General features: G+C 33.0%; 3 protein-coding genes across 4 annotated transcripts; 2 read left to right on the plus strand and 1 right to left on the minus strand.

Moving 5' to 3' along the window:
• Positions 1-277: 277 nt before the first annotated feature.
• On the plus strand, positions 278-3,496 carry LOC123688917 (synaptic vesicle 2-related protein). The gene is made up of 11 exons (XM_045627670.1): positions 278-603; positions 726-885; positions 943-1,039; positions 1,094-1,218; positions 1,296-1,359; positions 1,422-1,547; positions 1,634-1,848; positions 2,498-2,685; positions 2,737-2,848; positions 2,962-3,136; positions 3,267-3,496. The coding sequence occupies exons 1-11, from the start codon at positions 462-464 to the stop codon at positions 3,435-3,437; spliced, it is 1,575 nt and encodes a 524-aa protein (XP_045483626.1). The 5' UTR covers positions 278-461; the 3' UTR covers positions 3,438-3,496.
• A 448-nt stretch (positions 3,497-3,944) lies between these two features.
• LOC123688919 (N-acetylneuraminate lyase-like) lies at positions 3,945-6,932 on the plus strand. 2 transcript variants are annotated; one of them, XM_045627672.1, is made up of 8 exons: positions 3,945-4,043; positions 5,040-5,098; positions 5,419-5,489; positions 5,551-5,696; positions 5,749-5,917; positions 5,973-6,115; positions 6,390-6,561; positions 6,618-6,932. In XM_045627672.1, exons 2-8 carry the CDS (start codon positions 5,040-5,042, stop codon positions 6,782-6,784), a joined length of 927 nt encoding a protein of 308 aa, XP_045483628.1. In that variant the 5' UTR covers positions 3,945-4,043; the 3' UTR covers positions 6,785-6,932. The 2 variants fall into 2 exon arrangements, with proteins under 2 accessions (XP_045483628.1, XP_045483629.1); XM_045627673.1 differs by lacking the exon at positions 3,945-4,043 and adding an exon at positions 4,141-4,163.
• On the minus strand, positions 6,833-20,734 carry LOC123688914 (anoctamin-8). The gene is given in 18 exon segments (XM_045627667.1): positions 6,833-7,046; positions 7,450-7,658; positions 7,827-8,007; positions 8,114-8,221; positions 8,273-8,510; positions 9,943-10,109; positions 11,084-11,215; positions 11,283-11,480; positions 11,611-11,883; positions 12,120-12,194; positions 13,670-13,725; positions 18,826-19,017; positions 19,020-19,176; positions 19,339-19,524; positions 19,576-19,799; positions 19,855-20,096; positions 20,200-20,443; positions 20,497-20,734. Coding segments are annotated over 18 exon segments (3,042 nt in total). The 5' UTR covers positions 20,597-20,734; the 3' UTR covers positions 6,833-6,986.
• Positions 20,735-21,215: the final 481 nt, after the last annotated feature.

Below are 21,215 nucleotides of genomic sequence, written 5' to 3' on the forward strand. Positions count from 1 at the left end.
ACGAACCTATTCATAACCACGGCATTCAGAATGTGAATATATCCTTCAAATATCAAGTTTCTAGTTCTTTTCGTTCGGCAGTTATCGTATTGCCGAACGGCCGAACATTCTTGAATTTGACCACGATTTCGTCATCAGTGATTTCAACTTTTTTTTCGTTTGAGACCATTCCCGGTTCAAAATTCGAATATTACCGACGAAATGATAGCGCCATCTGTTCAGAGATGAACGCTCAAAAATTAAATAGTTCAATTTTTTTGTCCATGCTTATGGCACCACTGTTATTTATGTGACATGTAATATGTAACCTCAAAATTGGGAGAAAGTTTTGAAAACAAAACTTGATATTTATTAATAATACTCATTAATTAGAAATAAAGATTAAATACTCATTTTCGTGTTTAAAAATTTTATTTGACTTGATTTCACTTATTAAATTCTATTATTATTATTCGAACAAAATGGGGTTACTTAGATCTAAAGGATACCAAGATATAGATGCAGAAAATAAATCTAATATATCTAGAAATACTGTTTTAGTAGACCCAGAATGCCAAATTCCACAGGAAATAGAAATGGCTTCAGTATCTGTCGTACCAGATGGTAATTGTATTACTTAACCTTTTTTGTCAATATTGAATAAATTATTGAAAGAATGAATAATAAAGAATATTCACTATGAACAGCTATATAATTTACGAAATACAAATAAATAATGTTTTCAGATACATTTACCATTACTCAGGCAGTTAACGCTTTGGGTTTTGGTTGGTTCCAAGTCAAGTTATCTTTATGGACGGGCTTATGCTGGATGGCCGATAGCATGGAAATGACAATTTTATCTATATTATCGCCATCTCTTCATTGTGACTGGCATATAACTAGGTGAGAAAGAATATGTGCAAATTGATCTCATCATCTAATCGATAAATGGTATTTCAGATATCAACAAGCTCTAACTACAACTGTAGTCTTTTTAGGAATGATGCTGTCTTCGACTTTTTGGGGAAATCTCAGTGATAGATATGGAAGAAAGCATGTTAGTTCATCAGATAATTTAGTAATACAATAGTCTATACCTTAATATTTTTAGGCCTTATCCCTATGTGCTGTATTACTATTTTATTATGGTATTCTTAGTTCACTGGCACCTAGCTTTACATGGATACTATTTCTCAGAGGTCTTGTTGGCTTTGCTGTTGGTTGTACCCCTCAATCGTAAGTGAAAAAGTTAGGAATTTTATAATAAGTTAAATTCACACTTCCCTTTTTTGTGTTTGTTTTTTGTTTTATAGAGTTACCCTGTATGCTGAATTTTTACCTACAAAACAGAGAGCTAAATGTGTTGTTTTGCTTGATGTGAGTTGTGTTGTGTATTGAGTTGTATAAAAATTTGAAAAACCATTATTTTGAAATTCCAGTGCTTCTGGGCATTAGGTGCATGCTTTGAAGTGGTACTTGCTCTAATTGTGATGCCAACTTTAGGTTGGAAATGGTTACTTGCTTTGTCCACTATTCCTCTACTATTGTTTGCTCTCATTTGTCCAGTAAGTTATTTTTACTTGATTTATTTAATGTTTATTCTTTAGAAATGGAAAGCACTTATAGTATTGGTTCATGGAATGTTTTTTAGTGGTTACCTGAATCTGCTAGATATCATGTGGCAAGTGGACAAACTGATAAAGCTTTAGAAACTCTAGAGAAAATCGCTAAAGACAATGGAAAACCAATGTTATTAGGAAGATTGGTTGTAGATGATGCATTTAATGCACCTTCACATAGAGGTCGGTTTAGAGATTTGTTGGTTCCTGTTCTCAGGAGAACATCACTGTTGTTATGGTTTATATGGTAAGACATTTCGTATTTTAATATAATTATCGATTTAAATAAATAAAATCTTACAAAAGGCATAAAGTGAAGAGGCAACTATAAATATTGATGTTTATATTGATTTCATAGTTTGGTCAGAGAAAACAAGGTTTGGAATTACCAAAAAATTTCACTAATTTCATGGCATTTAACTTTTAGGTTAGAAATTGCATTGTTTTGTTAAAAAAACACTTTTATTATATTTCTATCGCTCAAAAAAATTTCCTCAAGTGTTTATTGATTTCAAAATAGGGAAATAGAAAAGTTGGAAGCCCATCTGCAAATACAATGCATTTGGTCATTTTTTCTCAAAGTGATGAATATGTAATGGATAAGAATGCAGTATTTCATCTTGAATTGTTTTATGCTTTCACTTAAGATACTGAAATTTTGATACCAAGATTTTTCATAACCGAATAATTTCATTGAACAAAATAAACCCTACGCTTTTTATCCAATGTCTTGAAATATATAAACAGCATATGTTTTTAAAAAACAAATTAAGTCTCATTACTTTTTGTCCAGTGCTGCAGCTTTTTCAATAGAAATGTTTGAATGATACCTATAATATAGGTTTTATTTATTTAAACGTTTTTGAAATGAAATATAGGCCAATATGATTTCCTAGGATGGCTTGTGCATTTTGTTACTATGGACTTGTTCTAATGACGACACAACTTTTTGAAGCATCAAATTCTTTATGCTCTTCTGAACCAACCAATCAGTTAAAGTTTGAAACATGTGCAGCAGAATGTAAACAACTTCAAACAACTGACTATATGGATCTTTTGTGGACCACATTGGCAGAATTTCCAGGTACTATCGATGATCAGAATAACTATTATGAACTTATCAATTTTTTTACAGGAATTTTTATAACAATATTCATAATAGAAAGATTTGGAAGAAAGAGAACAATGGCAGTGCAATTCATTATTTATGCCGTCTGTTGTAGTATATTGATGATTTGTACCACTAGGTGAGCAAATTTCAAAGGGTGCTTCAATTTGTAGCATTGTATTAAGGTTATGTAGTAAAACAAAGCCATTCAAATTCCATAAGAATATAGTCAATGTATTATTTTTTCTTTAGACGATCATTCTTGACTGTGATGTTGTTCTTCGCAAGAGGTATTATAGCAGGAGTATTTCAAGCTGCTTATGTCTACACCCCGGAAGTTTACCCAACTTCACTAAGAGCAGTTGGAGTTGGCTCTTGTTCTGCTATGGCAAGACTTGGAGCTATGGTGACGCCATATGTAGCTCAGGTTTGTGAATTATTTAGGAATACAAAAAGTCTTGGAAATCCTAACATAGGATTTGATGAATTATTTCTTTCGTCTTTTATTTTTATTTTGTAAATAGCAGTAAAAAAGCAAATATTCTTATTTTTTTCAGGTATTACTTAAAAGCTCGTTGTCTTTAGCCATCACTATATATACAATTGCTGCTCTCTCTGCGGCAGTAGCATGTATGCTATTACCAATTGAAACAAATGGAAAAGAACTGACAGAAAGTGTACCACCTCGAGTAACAAATAGAACTAGCAAACATAAAAGCGATCTATAATGACTTTTCATTAATTAATGATAATTAAAAAAAAATTTAGAAATGAAAATGAATCCGTCCTTTTTTACTAATTTAATCAGAATTTAATATCAAACCAAAGCTTTTAGTTTTAGTACTTAATTATGACTTGAATATTAATGATGCAATTTGGTTATTATTTCATTATTGACTCATTAAATCTATTTTTGAATATAAGCATGGAGTTATAACTTTTGTTACTTAAAATTTTACAATTTGACATGTATTTATGGTACTATTTATTTATTTATTCGATTTTTTGTTATATAATATACTCATATATATTTGAAATGTGGTGCTGGTTTTATACTTTTATAATAAATTAAATCATATTAATGTGAATATTTCTGTTTATTAAAGTCCTATCTCGATGAAAAGGTATAAACCAAATCAACTTCTAGTATTCATTATATTTTTAATCCCCAGGATTTTCCTGTTCAAACAATATGTTTGAATGAACGGAGAAGTATTGGCGTGTGTATTTAGCTTTAGAAATATAAAAGATAAAAAGACGCTATCTTCAATACACAAGACATCAAAGAGTTAACAGTTATTATTTTATTGTGTTTGCATCTAACAATCTTGAAGGTAATGTTAATAATAATAGCTATATCTGAATCGAAAAATCTGTTGTGTTTTGACAGCTGAATTAGAGGTTATATTGATTTTTGGAAAATAAATTTCTTCCTCAAAAAATTCATATTGAAGGTAAAAGATTTATTACGGTAGAGACTTTTTGGAGCCAATCAGATACATCTGATACTCAAAGTAGCCTTTCGTACATTGAAGAAAAACTAAAAAATTATTTTTGAAAAATAAATTACTTCGATAAATATTTCAAAAACTACTCAGTATCGTAATATGCTATCTCTCAAACTAAAATTGAAATTTACTTTTCAGTAGATACAGTCTGATGTAAAAATATGTACTCGAGATTATAGTTTAGGTATATCATTGAATGAAGAAAGAAAATTTTCTCTAATATGTCTATAAATAGCATTTTCAGGCATCTTACATCGAGACAAAATTGTGTATTTTTTACGCAATCTTTTTCGTTATGTTAAAGGTCAAAATGAATAATTATCATTGACCTCTAACAAGGAAAAAGAACATTTTTATTGTATCTTCAAAGTTCTTCTACTAAATGAAGTTCAGAAAAATATATATATTTTTTTTATTCAATATTTTTATAACAATCAAATGGTACAAATGGTGATTTGTTATCAATATACATATTAATACGAAGCAATTTATATATTTATCAATCAATTTGGAAAAAAGGAAAAAAAAACACATTTTTTGTCAATTGCTCTTAATCCAATAAAGGGTACCTAGTATGTGCATTGCAAACCGAATAATTAGTCAATTTTGTAGTAAAGCAATTAAAGGTTCTCCAAAAGATCAACCTATAGATAGAATTTAGTTAAACAAAAAAAATCTTTTTTACAAATTTTATACCAACTTGAGTTCTTAAAGGACACAGCTGAAGTCCACCTGAATATAACTCCACTATTCATTAATGCAAATTCATAAAAACCAAAAATTGTTTAGATATTAATAGAAACCTCTGTTATTTTTTTTCAGATGAACTTCACCTTCAGAGGTCTAATGGCACCGGTTTTCACTCCATTCAAGGATGATATGTACTGTAACTTTTTGCTTGTTAAAATTCTAATTAGCTGACCTTGAATATTTTAGTTCATCTTTTGATTATATGTTTTTTTTAATTACCTTAATGAACTTACACATATTGGTTTAGAAGGAACAACCTAGAGAAAAACCTCCAAACAAGAAATCTAAGGAATTAAAAACATTCTCTGTTTCATAACTTCATTACGGACTATGCTAAATTTTCTTGTCACAGTCCTAGCACATTTAAAATTGAATGAAAAATTTCCCTGGTTCTAATTTTATCTATGTAAGTCAAGTATGTTATTCATACATGAAATTAAATATATTTTAGGACCCTCAATGTAGAAATAATTCCAGAGTATGCCAATTTACTCAAGACTTTTGGTATTCGTGCTATACTAGGTGAGTATAAACACTCTCATCACAATAATTCTGACTTTATCATTATTGGGTTTCATTTCAGTAAATGGAACAACAGGAGAAGGTCCTTCATTATCGAAAGAAGAGAGAAAACAATTAGCTGTGAAGTGGAAAGAAACGGTTAACACCACTAAACAACATCTCATGGTTCAAGTTGGTGGGGCACCTCTACCTGATGTCTTGGAATTGGTGAAAGGCTGTCTTTATTAAATCGGAAGGAATTTTCAATTCTTAATTTCAGGCAAGACATGCAGAACAAATTGGTGTGGATTCCATTTTATGCTTGCCAGAATTATATTTCAAACCAACCACAACAACAGAATTGATAGATTACCTGAAAGAAATAGGCAAGGCAGCGCCAAACACACCACTTTTATATTATCACATTCCGAGCTTTTCTAATGTTACCAGTGAGTTGATTTGAAAGAAAATTTTTTATATTTTATTTATCAAAACCCTTTTCAGTAAATATGGTCGACTTAGTTAAGGAAATAAAAGGAAAAGTGCCTAGCTTTTGCGGTTTAAAGTTTACATCTACACAGTTAGATGAAGCCATATTGGCGCTTCAAGCAAATGAGAAATATGCTATTTTCGTTGGAGCTGACAGTGTATGTATCCTATGAAGTCCTGGAAGGGAAATCCAAAATAAAAATTTCGACTTATAACTTGAAGTTTTGATAATCCGGCAAGATATAAGTCAAAATATCAGAGCCTGAGATCATGGATGATTTAGTTCAAAATATAACAATCAACTTTTTATTTTGGATGTCCCTTCAAGATTCATAAAAATTCTTTTTAGAATTCTGGGTTTTAATTTTAAAATGATTGAGTTATAACTAGGAATTTTGAAGTAGTATCCAATTAAAACGTTTCAAATTCTAGGTTCTGGCTGGAGCCTTTGCGCTTGGTTTGGATTCAGCAATAGGAACAACATTCAATATCTTTCCGGGAATCAGTATTGAAATATTGAAGGCTATAGGTCAATCGAATGTTAAGGAAGCTAGGATTCTACAGGAACAATTGAATACTCTCATTGAAGGAATAAAAAAACATGGCAAGTACTAAAAAAATATTATTTTCGATCTATGTAATATCTTTTTTCCTATATAGGAAGTTGGGTTGCAACAATGAAATATGCTATGAGCTTGATAATGCCTTTAAAACTTGGAAAAGTAAGAAAACCACTGAATAATTTGACCGAAGAAGAAGAGAAAAGTATAGCAGATTCTCTCAAGCGATCTGCTTCTTCAGGACTTATTCTTAGTCATAACATGTAACAGAAATAAGTTATTCTTTGAATTATCGAAACAAAAGAAAGCCAAGTACAATATTCCACATCCTTTATTCGACAAAAACTATAAAAAAGCAACAAACGTAATGCAGCCCCCAGCTATATGTCATTTTACAATAAAAAATTAAAAGTTATTATTCTCAATATTTATTACTCTTCACTAAAACAACTGACAATTGACGACTGTACTACAAGGTACCACTTGTGTTAGGCCTCTGGTTATTCTTTATGTCTTCTAATTGAATGAGCTGAAATTGAAAAGATAACTAAAATTTCTTTTAAATACTTCCATTATTGAAAAAATTTAAAAAACATTGATATTCAGAAGTTCTCGCGCGCATTTTTTTTATTTGTTGAATCTACTGACATATTAGTGTCAACTGTCAGTACTATATGGTCTGATGGTGGGGGGACATGTAACAAATAAAACATATGAACAGTCCATTTGACAGTTTAATCTACTTTGAAGTAGTTGTGACCAATTAGAAGCCTATTCCAGTCATGTAAAGCCTCGCATGTCCCCCCGGCAGCTATTCTGTGAATTCAGCTGACAGTATTTTATTCTTCTAGTTTTATTAATGGAAAAAATATAGAAAAATGAAACTTGTAATAACATTTCATATTGAATAAAATAGAATGTTGGAGACATACCTTTTCAATAGGTATACATGACAGTTCTCCTCCACCACATTGTGGAGGGGGTAATGGGGATGCTACAGGTGTAACAGATTTATTAGCCTTCTCTAAAGCCTCTCGTGCGCGACGCTCCTTCAACTTCAAAGAAAATATGGCAACAGATCTAGCTCTCTTCATGAGACTCTGCTTTACTCTTGTTTTTTTCGAAGCGGCCTCTTCAGCAGCTAAATAAAGATTATATCAAGTATTATGCTCAGTAAAACTGCACAAGAATGTATAGCACAAATTTTGACAGACACCGCCAGATAAGAATGTTCTGGAGGTTTATTATTGTAGATAACACAATGAGGATTTCTTTATCACTTCGTTCTAATAAAGTTGAAATAATTTACCTCGTGCAGCATCATCAGCTTCTTGACTGGAGATACTGCGGGCACTGTCACTAAGAGATGGATCTGCAGGCAGAGGTCTGGCTTGTGGCGAAAGCATAGGCGGATCCTTATTTGGGGACCTAGGTCTAGGGGGCCATATTGGATTGTTCTTCAATAAATCAGAATCGGAACTGGAAGAATCCTGTTCAAGATAAAACTTTTTCAATGATGATGTAGAAAAATGATCATTCATCTTGTTGCAATAATAACAAAAAATATATGCCAGGCGTATTAAAGTTTTTGAATACCTTAGGTGTAATACAGTCTGTACTTCGATGCAAGTCAGCTTCTTTCAACCTTTTGGCCCATTCGACACCTCCACTTGGACCAATGGTTAAATGGTACGATCCCTCACTCTGAAATCAAACACTCAATATCTGCAAAGATTTTATTTGGGGAAATCTCACTTCTGGTGGTTGCCACTCCTTAGACTTCCTAGGTCTAAAGGGTGGTATCTCTTGAATTGTTCCTGGTGCTATATTGATGTGTTTGTGCGTTGACGCATTGGAAGAAGACGACGTACTTGACCCTATAGGCGAAGTGGCTAATGATTTAATGCCTTCCTTAGAACCTACTGATACAACTTTTTTATCAAGCACTTTATTCTCAGAGGTCACCAGGCTATGACTAGGTGATACGGAAAATCTGAAATAATCATATAAAATGAAAAAGTATCAGGTGTGTGAATAAGTCTTTCCCGTTTTTTGTAAGAGATGGCGCTACCAATACTGTGCGAGTATTTAATGGTTACATATGTCATAATCAAAGCTTATTCATCTGTCAACAATTCCACACTAACACATTAGTTGAAATTTTTTCGCATCATAAATTTTTGAGATCGTGAAAATGTCGAAATTTGAGCCGAGTCGACGTCATTTGCGGGAAGTTTCACTTTATTGGTTCAATATGAAGAAATCTGCTGCCGAGGCGCATCGGTTGCTTCAGGAAGCTTATGGAGAAGGTTGTGTCGATGATTCAAGTGTTCGCGGATGGTTTCGACGCTTCAAAAGTGGCGATTTCGACGTGGAAGACAAGGGGCGTTCCGGGCGGCCGCAAATCTTTGAAGATCAAGAATTGGCGACTTTGCTTGATGAAGATTCGTGTCAAACGCAAGAAGAACTTGCTGAAGCATTGGGAGTTGACCGAACAACCATTTCCAAGCGTTTGAAAGCCATGGGAATGATCCAAAAGCAAGGAAATTGGGTGCCGTACGAACTGAAGCTGAGAGACGTCGAACGGCGTTTTTTCACTTGCGAACAGCTGCTTCAGCGACATAAAAGAAAGGGTTTTCTGCATCGTATCGTGACTGGCGATGAAAAGTGGATCCGTTACGATAATCCGAAGCGAAGAAAATCATGGGGACTACCCGGCCATGCATCATCATCGACGGCCAAGCCAAATATTCATGGCGCCAAGCTCATGCTCTGTATATGGTGGGACCAGCTAGGTGTGGTTTACTATGAGCTTCTGAAACCGAATGAAAGGATCACAGGCGAGGTCTATCGACGACAATTGATACGTTTGAGCCGCGCACTGCGAGAAAAACGACCACAATACTCCGACAGGCACGACAAAGTTATTTTGCAACATGACAATGCTCGCCCACATGTTGCACAGCCGGTGAAAACATACTTAGAAACGCTCAAATGGGAAGTCCTACCCCACCCGCCGTATAGTCCAGACATTGCTTCGTCTGATTACCATCTCTTCAGATCGATGACGCATGGCCTGGCTGACCAGCACTTCCATTCCTACGAGGAAGCAAAAAATGGGTGGATGACTGGATAGAGGCCAAACCGGTCGAATTTTTTCGCAACGGGATTCGTATGTTGCCAGAAAGATGGGGAAAAGTTGTAGCTAGCGATGGCCAATACTTTCAATAATTCATTTGTAACCATTTTTTCACAATAAAGGCTCAAAATTTGAAAAAAAACGGGAAAGACTTATTCACACACCTTATAGTATATAAATTGTAACCCATTTTGAAATACAGAAATTATTTTTGGTCTAGTGCCACACTTATTGGCAAAGTTTTTCGTTTTACATTTATCGTCTGCATAGGTTAATTTTTTCTCACCTTCCTATAGTTTGATAGTTTTGATCCTCCGGAGTTGAAGAAGTAGTGTTCGTTGATCGACTTGCTTCCCTTCTAGCCCACTCAATTTTTGCCATTTCAGTAGCCAACCAACCAGGAATATCTGGTATTGCGCATGTTATAATGAATCTTATAACTAACATGATATGCTGTGAAAAATCATAACATTAGAATAGTTTCAATAGAACGATTTTTTAATCAATAATTTGTCAAGCTGCATAAAAAAAAGGAATTCCCTCGATAAATATAGGATGTTATACTGATTATGATGTGAGATTTATTATTCATAAAATCCTCTCTATAATGTACGGTGGTATAATGGAAAGCAAAGTGGATAAACAGCTTGAAGCAGCAATCCAGGAAGCGGCTGATAAAAGCTTTTCTGTGCTCTGCTGAGAAAGCATTTTGGTATTAAAAAATTGATATGGAATTAAAACCATTCATTAAAAGTAACATCCACTTCAGCGAATTCTTGTGAAAAAGAGTTTTTGACTTTTACTTCTTATAGGACGTGAATATGTGAACGATGGATCTCTGTAGTCTGCACCGGACATTCTAAAATAGGTTAGGTTAGGTTTACTTTCTAATCTTGACCCAGCCTATGAAAACTGGAGTCATAGAATTCGATGTCAGAAGTGAAGGTTATATTGTACTAGGCTAGAAATGCAAACAAAAGAAATAAATAAAATACCATATTTTTATATCAATATCACGGATATTAGGGATAGTAGATCTTATCGATGGAATTTTTAGTTTCAAGTTCTTTTCGGCAAAATTGATACTTTCAAACTTGAAGAGGACAAAAAACCTCCAATAAAAAGCTATATGAATGAAATATAAATTTATACAGAAAGCGTCATGTTTACACACTTGAACTCAAATATGATAGCGAATGAGGCTTCAAGAAAGAATCAAAGATTCAATGTCATTCTCAGATATACAAACTCTTCGATGAAAATACGATCCTTGAAGTGAACAGGCTGCTTTCCTTTACGATAGAAAATATGGCAATCTCAGCCACCTTCCTTGATTTGCTGTACTCCAATAAAACAATTTTCCAAAAATATGAACAGTTGTAATGTTTATACTACAAACTTTAATTAAATGGTGTCGTTACACTAACCTCTAAAGCTACAATTAGTAGAATCGTTTGTGTGGCAGACATTTCTGGAAACATTCGATGTACTTGACCTGATAAACCTATGAGAGCACAATTGACAAGAACAGCAACAATACTGATATATTCCATACAATTCTGAAAAACAAAATGATTTTATAATCTCTTCATACATATATTCTTATGTATATTGAAATTAACTTACTTGCCAAGTACCTATATTGGGCACTCTCTGACCAAATGGCCTTTGACAGACATAGCCTAGTTTGAAAGCATCAGTTCTTATTTCTAAAAGATTGTTAAACATCGCACACATGGCTGCAGAGGGAAAAGCAGAGGAGAACAAGATCACATATCCCAATTGTATTGTCATTTCTAAGTGATCGGCGAACGTTCCATCATACTGCAAAAGGCACAAATGATAAGTTTTTCGAACATCTAGATATTTCCAATTGCATGAAACTTTTTTATTTTTTTATGTCCTGTATATTATCAAATTTTTCGAGTATGGCATGTTTAAAACAACTGATTACCTTGTATAGAGAACTTTCCAATTCAGCCTGACTTATACTCCTTCTTTCAGCCGATTGTGGTCTGCTTGTCTTTTCACTTGTTGAACTAGCATTTTCGGGAGTCTGACTATTTGTTTCTTCTGAACCCGGAGGAGACTTATTTCCAACTGGACTTAGTGCACCCCACAGATCAAAACTCATTCTAGCTAAGCGTAAATGCTCTAAGAAGTAAGGTAAAGCAGATTCTTTCAAATTCCCCAGTACTTGTCTTGATATGAGTAGAGCAGCAAGTTGCTAGAAAACAAAACCATTAGGATGCATGAAATGTTCTTCCTCAAATATCTATAGGAATACAATGACAAATTTAAATTGAGAAGTTCCCTACATAACTTACTCAACATTTCGCTGAATTATCACAAACAAAGCAATAAGACTTGTTACTCAAAACAATTAAACACTTAAATCTGTATTGGAATACAAAATATGTAATTTTTCTGGTTATATTATTAAGACTATTAGCCCTATCTTACCTGTTTCAAGCGGTCTTGATCTTGAAGGTAGAATGCAATATAGAACAGTGAGAGAAAAGAATTCACAAACTGGAACTGAAATTAATTATCATTGAAATGGTTTATCCACACCCTAAGACTTCTAAAAAAATTTAATAAGCGTATGCTATAAGTGCGAAATGTAAAAATTTTCACAGGATGCCATATCCACAAAACACTTAAACTCCTATTTTTGAACAATTTATTCAAATAAATCCAACAAATTATTGAGAAAAACACGAAAATTAAATCATTGCACATTGATTCCCATTTTTGATATATCTATTAAAGATTTATTATCTATAAGGATTTATTAGAGACCTTAAAATTTGCATTTTTCTCAATTGTGTATATTTTACTGAATATACTACAGAATATGAAAATAAAAATCTACAAGGAGAGTCAAGGAACAGGGTGTTCCTAAATTGGCGGTACAAACGAAAATGACAGATTTCTCTGATCATTTCAAGAAAAAAAAGTCCTATAAACATGGGTCTGCAAACGCTTTGTTTTCAAGATAGAGGGCGTTGAAGTTTTTTTTTTCACAGCACCTTCCATTCACAAGATATTTAACTTAAATTTGGTATAGATATTCCAATTTAAAGTTTTCGTCATGTGATATGCTAATTTGGAATGCAAATCTACAGGGTGATATTTTTTCGTCCAGAACTTTTCTTGGTGGATTACTGGTAGATGAATGTAAAAAGTAACTTTGGTCCAGCATTACATTTTTCATTTCTTGTAGTTTTGTCGTATCTGCTACCGAGAAAAAAAATTCAAACAATTCTCTAGTAATCATCAGGAAACTCAAAATCATTATGAAGATCTAGTTAGTAAGCTAATTAATTATCAGTTTCGGTACTTATATTTACCCAATCGGTAGTGAAGATTAATGAAGATTCGATAAACTGGTATAATCATCACAAGAAGGTAGGACTACAAGAAACACCCTGTATCCCGTTTGCATTTGCCAACTTGTGTTTATAGGACTTTTATTTCTTAAAATTATCCAAGGAAATATTTAGCTTTGTACTTCCAATTTAGGATCATCTTGTATAGTGGACATACTTTAGATGATTATTTTTAGAAAAATACTCTGGCAATAGGAGACACTGTGCTTTCACGTCCTTTGATCCTAGAAAATTAGCCCTCCACACTATGTTATTTTTGGTCTTATCTCCCTAAAAAATACTTCTACTATGTTTGTAAGTGAAACAATTGTATTTTTTCTCCAAATTGCATTAATAATCCATTGTTGAAGTTTGTCTACTAATATTTGAATCACCCTGTATACTTTACATTTTCTTCTACTCTAGTGCCATGTCCTTCATTACCTAATATAGAAATGAAGCAAGGTCATGCAACAAGCAATTCATAGAACCAGGGATTAAGTTGACCAAGTTCAGTACAGGAAACAAAGCATGAAGAGAAAAAATGTGACTATCAGAAATTTGAAAAGTGAATAGAAGAAGAATTATTTTTTGTTTACTAATGTTGCCTTACTGAACCAGGTCGAGTTGATTAGTACGAACCAAGGCCACTTTGCCGATTAGATGATTCTCATACTTGGTCTCAAGCCTGTAGTTTTCTGGCAGCATTTCAAAAATAATACAAGTTAGAAAGACTATCCTATCTCAACTTTTCTAACCACTATTGCGAATTTTCTAATGGTGAGATGGAATGTCTGACTTTCAAAATGAGAAAAACCTTTTTTCTTGTCCCAGTAACAGTAATTTCTGTGGGTTCTATGATCTTAAAAATTGATTAATTTATTTCAGGGTATTCAACATAATTCTTCGACCAAAAATGGAACTTTATTTATCTTATTCAGGGTGAGTCTTAGAGGTGAACATCAAATTTAACTATACATTTCTCTCATCAAATAAAAAAAACACTTTTTTGATTTACCAATTTTCCAGCTTTGGCTCAGGTAAAAAGTTATAAGCATTTAATGGTTTCTCAAATTCTATGAATTATATTATTTATTTGAATCAGCCTTGCCAGTTCCGCCAATACTGAGGTTGAATTTGCAGTAGATCACATATTATTATAAACTAAGAGGAGATGCTCATGCTCAAATGGCTGTGATCACATTACATTATAATTGTTTGCCTCAAAGTAAAACGATGACGAATATACTAATTTCCATTGAGCAACAGTAACAGAAACTATTCCAAAATAAAATGTCGTTTCTAATAAATGCTTACATCGATTTGGATCACACATAGTATTCTATTCACTATATTAGTAGGGGTACTTGAAAAAAAATCATTTCATATCAATTAAAGTAATGAAATACAGTCGAAATGCATACAAAACAAGGTTTTATCATTCTACATCAAGTGATAGAAGCTAACTTTTTGTGATAAAATTCTAATTTAAGATTATTAATTCTGAAGCAGTTGTGAAAAAAATCTTATTTTGAACGCCCTTCGTCAGAAAGGGAAAAGGGTATGACTTTGATTAAACAAAAAAAAACGCGGCAACATTGTTTAATTTGATGAGAGGCCTCTATGATTGAATTTGATGTACAGGGTGGGCAAATAAGCGAGGTAAGCGGCTATATCTCAGGATCCACTCATCGTAGAGACTTGCGGTAAAAAATTTTACGACTAAAGTAAACAAAAGAAAACACTGGAAATTGTTTTGAAGTTCATACCTCCACCGCTAGGGGGCGTAATAGCTATCGTCGAGTAGAAAAATGCATTTTACTCGAAAAATTTTCATATTAAGTTGGAAAAAAAATATCATCACTGTAAACCTTGGAAAATTCTCTATCTGTTTGAATTGTCACTTTCGATTTTGCGACATCGAATGAGGGTGAGGGAAAGATAGAAATCTGACTGATTGAAATGTCTGCAACTTCAGTTTGGCTCAAAATTTTTGAACAAATTAGATCTTATTTGAGGGACAACCTCTTGTTGATCAAGGAAAAAATATACTCATGATGAATTTGATTCAGCTGCTTCCGATAGGGAGCGCTAAGTCAGAAATTCATTGTTTTGTTCATTTTTCTCTGAAATTTCAAATATAATGAAAGGATTTTCTTAACAGAAACAAAAATTTCATTGAATTTTCATGAAAAAACCTGAAGGTCGCAAAGCGATAATTTCAGGCGTTCTGAAGTTATGGCCGAAAAAAGATATTCTTCAACTGATGCACTGCGAAAAACCAAATTGAGTCTTCAAGTTCTAACAGAAACAGAAATCCCATCAAATTTGTATGAAAAAACCAAAAGGTCGCAAAGCGATAGCTTCAGGCGTTCTATAGTTATGGCCGAAAGAAGACACAATTTAGTTTTTCAGTGCATCAGTTGAAGAATATCTTTTTTCGTCCATAACTCCAGAACCCCTGAAGCTATCGCTTTGCGACCTGTTGGTTTTTTCATACAAATTTGATGGGATTTCTGTTTCTGTTAGAACTTGAAGACTCAATTTGGTTTTTCGCAGTGCATTAGTTGAAGAATATCTTCTTTCGGCCATAACTTCAGAACGCCTGAAATTATCGCTTTGCTACCTTCAGGATTTTTCATGCGAATTCAATGAAATTTTTGTTTCTGTTAAGCAAATCCTATCATTACATTTGAAATTTCAGAGAAAAATGAACAAAACAATGAACTTCTGACTTAGAGCTCCCTATCGGAAGCAGCTGAATCAAATTCATCATGAGTATATTTTTTCCTTAATCAACAAGATGTTGTCTCTCAAATAAGATCTAATTTGCTCAAAAATGTTGAGCCAAACTGAAGTTACAGACATTTCAATCAGTCAGATTTCTATCTTTCCCCCACCCACATTCGATGTCGCAAAATCGAAAGTGACAATTCAAACAGATAGAGAATTTTTCAAGGTTTACAGTGATGATATTTTTTTTCCAACTTAATATGAAAATTTTTCGAGTAATAGTATATTATTCAACGAGCGGTAATGTAAGTCATAACTCACGCAGATGATGTTTGCAGCACGAGCCGCAGGCGAGTGCTGTAATTCATCAAGTGAGTTATGACCATTACCGCAAGTTGAATACTATACTTTATCTACGACTATATCAATAAATACTAAGAAAAAATACAGACTTAGAATAAAGACAGAAGGAACGGGAAATAAACATAATGTGCTCGATCCCGAACAAGAGAGATGGAAACTTAGTGCTACCAATCACAATCGAACTAGCTTCGGCTAGCTCGAATCCAGTACAGAGTACAGACATAGAAATTTATTGAAAAACCTGAATTATTGCCTATAAAAATGCATTAAAATATACCAAAAAATATTCCCTGTAAACGATGACTTAATGATCTTACTGCTATACCAATCTTGAAAATTTTTTCAAACTCCTTTATATTTTTTCGGGCAATTAATTCTGTATGGTAACATTAGCTGTTTGTCTTTTGGAAATGTATACCTTTATAATATTTCATCTTCACTATCTGAATTAATCGTTTTCAGTAAAACATTCACAATAATTAGATATCAACTTAATTTGAAAACGTCAAAAGTGACATTCCCTCGGACATTCCTCCCCTCAATAACAATAATGGAATGTTCCCTTTCGGCCAATCGAATAGAAGCAGAGAAGTATAGAAGCACAGATCCATATTTTCCGATTTATAATAGTGAGTTATAGCAGTGAGTTATTATAAATCACGCTGTTTGTTAATAGATACTATTAATTGCTCAAAAGCAGTTGAATAATGAGTTTATAATTCAATAGGAGTAGATAAAATGCATTTTTCTACTCGACGATAGCTATTACGCCCCCTAGCGGTAGAGGTATGAACTTCAAAATAATTTCCAGTGTTTTCTTTTGTTTACTTTAGTGGTAAAATTTTTTACCGCAAGTCTCTACGATGAGTGGTTCCTGAGATATAGCCGCTTACCTCGCTTATTTGCCCACCCTGTACAGTGCATCCCATTTTGGGTGAGACTGCCAGGTTTCTCGCTTGTTATTTAAGATAGAGCCTTGCGGTTTTCACGTTCCTGTCCTACTTTTTCGTGAAACTCAAGTTGGTCTAATCAGATTTTGCATAACTGTTTCCGTCCAAAAGATACAGGGTGATTTTGGAAATTGATACTTTTCGGACCCCTCCTTTATCTCCGAAATTATTAGAAATAATGCTGAGCTGAAAACTACGACTGAATCAGAATTCTGCGTAGAATCCAGTGGCGTACTCAATTTTTTTTTTCGGGGTATGGTTTTGAAGATTCAACACAAACCTATATTTTTTTTAATGGAACACCCTATATCTCATTACTTCGTTGAATTCGTTATTTTTTTCCCTTCAAAATGATATATGATACTATGTAGGTAGGATGTTCAGAAATGTTAAAAAAACACTAAAACATCAAATAATGATGATTTTTTGTAAATGGGCCATGAATTTTCTATGTTTCAATAAGAGGATTAATACTTTCGATTTTTAAAAGTAGTAGGTCATTGATGACACAAACATCCTTGTTGTTATTATGGCTACTATGCATTTGGGAGCATTGTTTTATCAAGTAGGCATTGGAGGGAAAAAACCAATCTGATCTAGCTGTCATCGCTATAAATTATTGTTATTATTATTGATTCTTCTTTTCTATGGGAAATCCATTTCCCATTAACAAAAAATCATCATTATTTGATGTTTTAGTGTTTTTTTAACATTTCTGAACGTCCTACCTACATAGTATCATATATCATTTTGAAGGGAAAAAAATAACGAATTCAACGAAGTAATGATATACATGGTGTTCCATTAAAAAAAATATAAGTTTGTGTTGAATCTTCAAAACCATACCCCGAAAAAAAATATTGAGTACGCCACTGGATTCTACGCAAAATTCTGATTCAGACGTAGTTTTCAGCTCAGCATTATTTCTAATAATTTCGGAGATAAAGGAGGGGTCCGAAAAGTATCAATTTCCAAAATCACCCTGTATCTTTTGGACGGAAACAGTTATGCAAAATCTGATTAGACCAACTTGAGTTTCACGAAAAAGTAGGACAGGAACGTGAAAACCGCAAGGCTCTATCTTAAATAACAAGCGAGAAACCTGGCTGTCTCACCCAAAATGGGATGCACTGTACACCTTTAAGACTCTTATATCATGAATTCATTCACAAATAATTAATTGATAAAATAAAGTAAAAAATAATGAGATGTTTCAATGAGTTGAACGTTATGAAAACAATGTAACTGGTTTACAATATTTATCCCGTTGATATTTCGATCCATTAAATTTAAAAACCAAGGAATCCAATTGAAAAAATATGAATTTCCCGAAATCATGTCAAATTTGCAGTACTTTTTTTGTTTAGTTTGCAAAGTGACTTTTGAGTTTTTCAATTCAACTACATTACTAGATATTTCAGAGTTACTCACTAGCTACAAATATTTTTAAAGGTATGTTATTATTGAGGTCTAAATATAAAGCATTTTAAGAATATGAAGAGAATGATTGATAAATGATCATCTTTCCATAGGTGTTTGATAAGAGAAACTAAGAGAGTTCAACAAGAGAAGACTTTCTACAAGACTACTAATAATCCACAAGCAATTTTTTTAGATGCAACATTAATGTGGTAATACATATCCAATATTGCATGTAGATTATATTCCAAATTCAAAAAATTCAATGTATTAATTACCACTAAGTGAAAATTTGAAACTATTGTAATCAATATGCAAAGAAATCGAAATTACCTTTATCATTCAACCAAATTGCAACTTTAAAGTAAGCTTCATCCATAAGTGATATAACAACAGCTAACATTATTTTTGGTAGATAGCCTAACCACATTGGAAAATATCTTGCCCTCAAAAAGTTATCCCACCAATCCTGAAAAATAAGAATAAACTCTAAATAATAATATACACATGGGATAATTTCAGTCAGAATACCTGTATTTGCAAAGAAACAATCATAACTATAAATACTGTCACCAGCCATAAAATAATGACGGGAACAGTTACACAATAACGAAAAGCATGCCTTTTCCAAGATGGATGGCAGGCTTCTAATCTTCCAGTTACAGGACTAGGCTCCAATGCACCCTGTAATTAATGTAAATTCTATTGAAAATTGGTTGAGTACATCTACCCAAAATCGAAGCAAAAATAAAATTGAAGGTGAACATTATCATCATAATGAAAGTTTAAGGAAACCCACCAACTGAATTATTGTTTGAAGTTATTCTTTATTATAATTCCTCTTACCCTATATAGAGGCCTTGGATCTGCCAATAAATCATCCCTTTGATCTAATGTCCCCCACCTGAATGCAAGTTCCGCAGAATACCTTTTCCAAGCTTGAAGATATGTAGTTACCCATATGACATTGAAGATGGAAAATAATACATAACCGATATCTTCTACTGCTTGGTATTTTCCAGTACAACACAGCTTAAAAGTAAGTTATTCAAGCAATGATATTTCAACATTATAAATACTTACCGAAAACAACATTCCTACAATAGCTGGTATGCTGAGTGCAGTTGTATAATGCCCAAGCCATGCAAAATACATTCCAATTTTAACACCAAAATACTCGGTGATTTCATCTAATGGTTGCTTAGAAAAAACATCTCTAACCCAGGATTTCTGGAGTTTCTCTAGCATTCTATGGTCATGAAGGGGAAATACTTTATGTATAATTCCTGATATCAAACATTTGGGAACTAAAAATAATTTTAATGAAAAAGAAAGATTACAAAATTTCAATGATTAACTTACTTATTGGTTGTCCTTTTAGAAGAGGAAGATCTGGTATTGCTGATGAATCACTTGATTTTGCTCTTATACTTTCCAATAGACGGAGTATTAGCCATTGTCTTTCTTCAGATGTGAAGAAGTTTTTTTCATCTTCTGATCCTTCATAGCTCTGAAAATCTTGCACATAAAATTCCTTGACGCCGCCACCTTTAATTGCTTTTAGAGATTTGGGAAGATGATATTCTTCTGCTGCATTTAATAAGCTAAAATAAAACATAGATATCAATAGATTCACATAAATTGAATAGACATTCAGCTTTTTTCTCAAATAACCTGTGAAGAATCTCATTTATCATCATAACTCACATTGAAGATGGGGCAGTAACATAAAAAGCACTACTTTGGGTGGAAGCATGATGCCTAACATGAATAGTAAGCCCAGTTGATTGCCTCAACCTAGATAACAACCATAACAATATAGAATCCTGAGTGCCTTGTGGGAAAACAATAACAACATCACAGTTAGGTGTGGAGATTCTTTTAAGCCAAAGTCTTTTAGGTGTTAAATAATGACCGGCACAGGGAATTTTCTCCTTTATTAGTGTAGACACTATAATTAATAAATTTATAACATAAAATTATTTCCACCAAAAGGACCTCTACCTTGATCAATACTGTCTTGTGCCTTTTTTAATATTCTTCTACGCAAAACATTTGTAGCATTTCCATCCTGTTCCTGTGCATTTTCCAACTCGTCACTCATTTCAAAGTATTTAATTCCTGTTTTATTCTTTTCAAAATAAACTTTTCATTCAAAAATAGAACTAGAAATCGGTAAAAGCAAACTGACATTTGTTGTTAGCGATCGCTGAGGAGGATGGATTAATTGCGAATTGGCGAAAAGAACTACTGTCACTACTAATAAATTTTCATGAAGTATTGAGATATTCAAATATTTGTTTTAAAAGTTAGGATTAGATGAAAACCAATAAATCTTTTGGAAAATATTCTTCATTTTGAGGTAATTTGATTTTTTAGGTACAGGGGCTGTTTCATAAGTTTTGAACCGCAAGTGTAGTTGCAGCACTCGGTCCGATATTATAGATGCTGTGGGGACATACATATAACATTACACATAGTCTATTGGTCAAGTTATATTGAATTGAAGTTGTCATCAGTAATTTTAACCAATCAGAAACCTATTCTAGTTGTCCCCCTAGCACCTGTTCTGTGAAGATTGAAATTGTTCTATTTATTTTTGATAAAAAGTTTGCTCTCTATTGAATCTTTCGGTCAATCAAAAACCAACAGCATATGGAATTATTTCAAGTGTATCTCTTAGTTTGGAGGGAAAGAATGAAATAGTCATTTTCTTTCATATA

This window comes from Harmonia axyridis, chromosome 1 (genome assembly GCF_914767665.1).
Source record: "Harmonia axyridis chromosome 1, icHarAxyr1.1, whole genome shotgun sequence".
NCBI classification, from domain to species: domain Eukaryota; kingdom Metazoa; phylum Arthropoda; class Insecta; order Coleoptera; family Coccinellidae; genus Harmonia; species Harmonia axyridis.

Excerpts from the sequence above, each read along its gene's own strand:
- LOC123688917 (XM_045627670.1), top strand. The coding sequence starts at position 462 with ATGGGGTTACTTAGATCTAAAGGATACCAAGATATAGATGCAGAAAAT. Across the intron at positions 2,686-2,736 it reads CACATTGGCAGAATTTCCAG|GAATTTTTATAACAATATTC; the intron begins GTACTATCGATG and ends ATTTTTTTACAG. Across the intron at positions 2,849-2,961 it reads TTGATGATTTGTACCACTAG|ACGATCATTCTTGACTGTGA; the intron begins GTGAGCAAATTT and ends TTTTTTCTTTAG.
- LOC123688919 (XM_045627672.1), top strand. The coding sequence starts at position 5,040 with ATGAACTTCACCTTCAGAGGTCTAATGGCACCGGTTTTCACTCCATTC. Across the intron at positions 6,116-6,389 it reads TTTTCGTTGGAGCTGACAGT|GTTCTGGCTGGAGCCTTTGC; the intron begins GTATGTATCCTA and ends TTCAAATTCTAG. Across the intron at positions 6,562-6,617 it reads TGAAGGAATAAAAAAACATG|GAAGTTGGGTTGCAACAATG; the intron begins GCAAGTACTAAA and ends TTTCCTATATAG.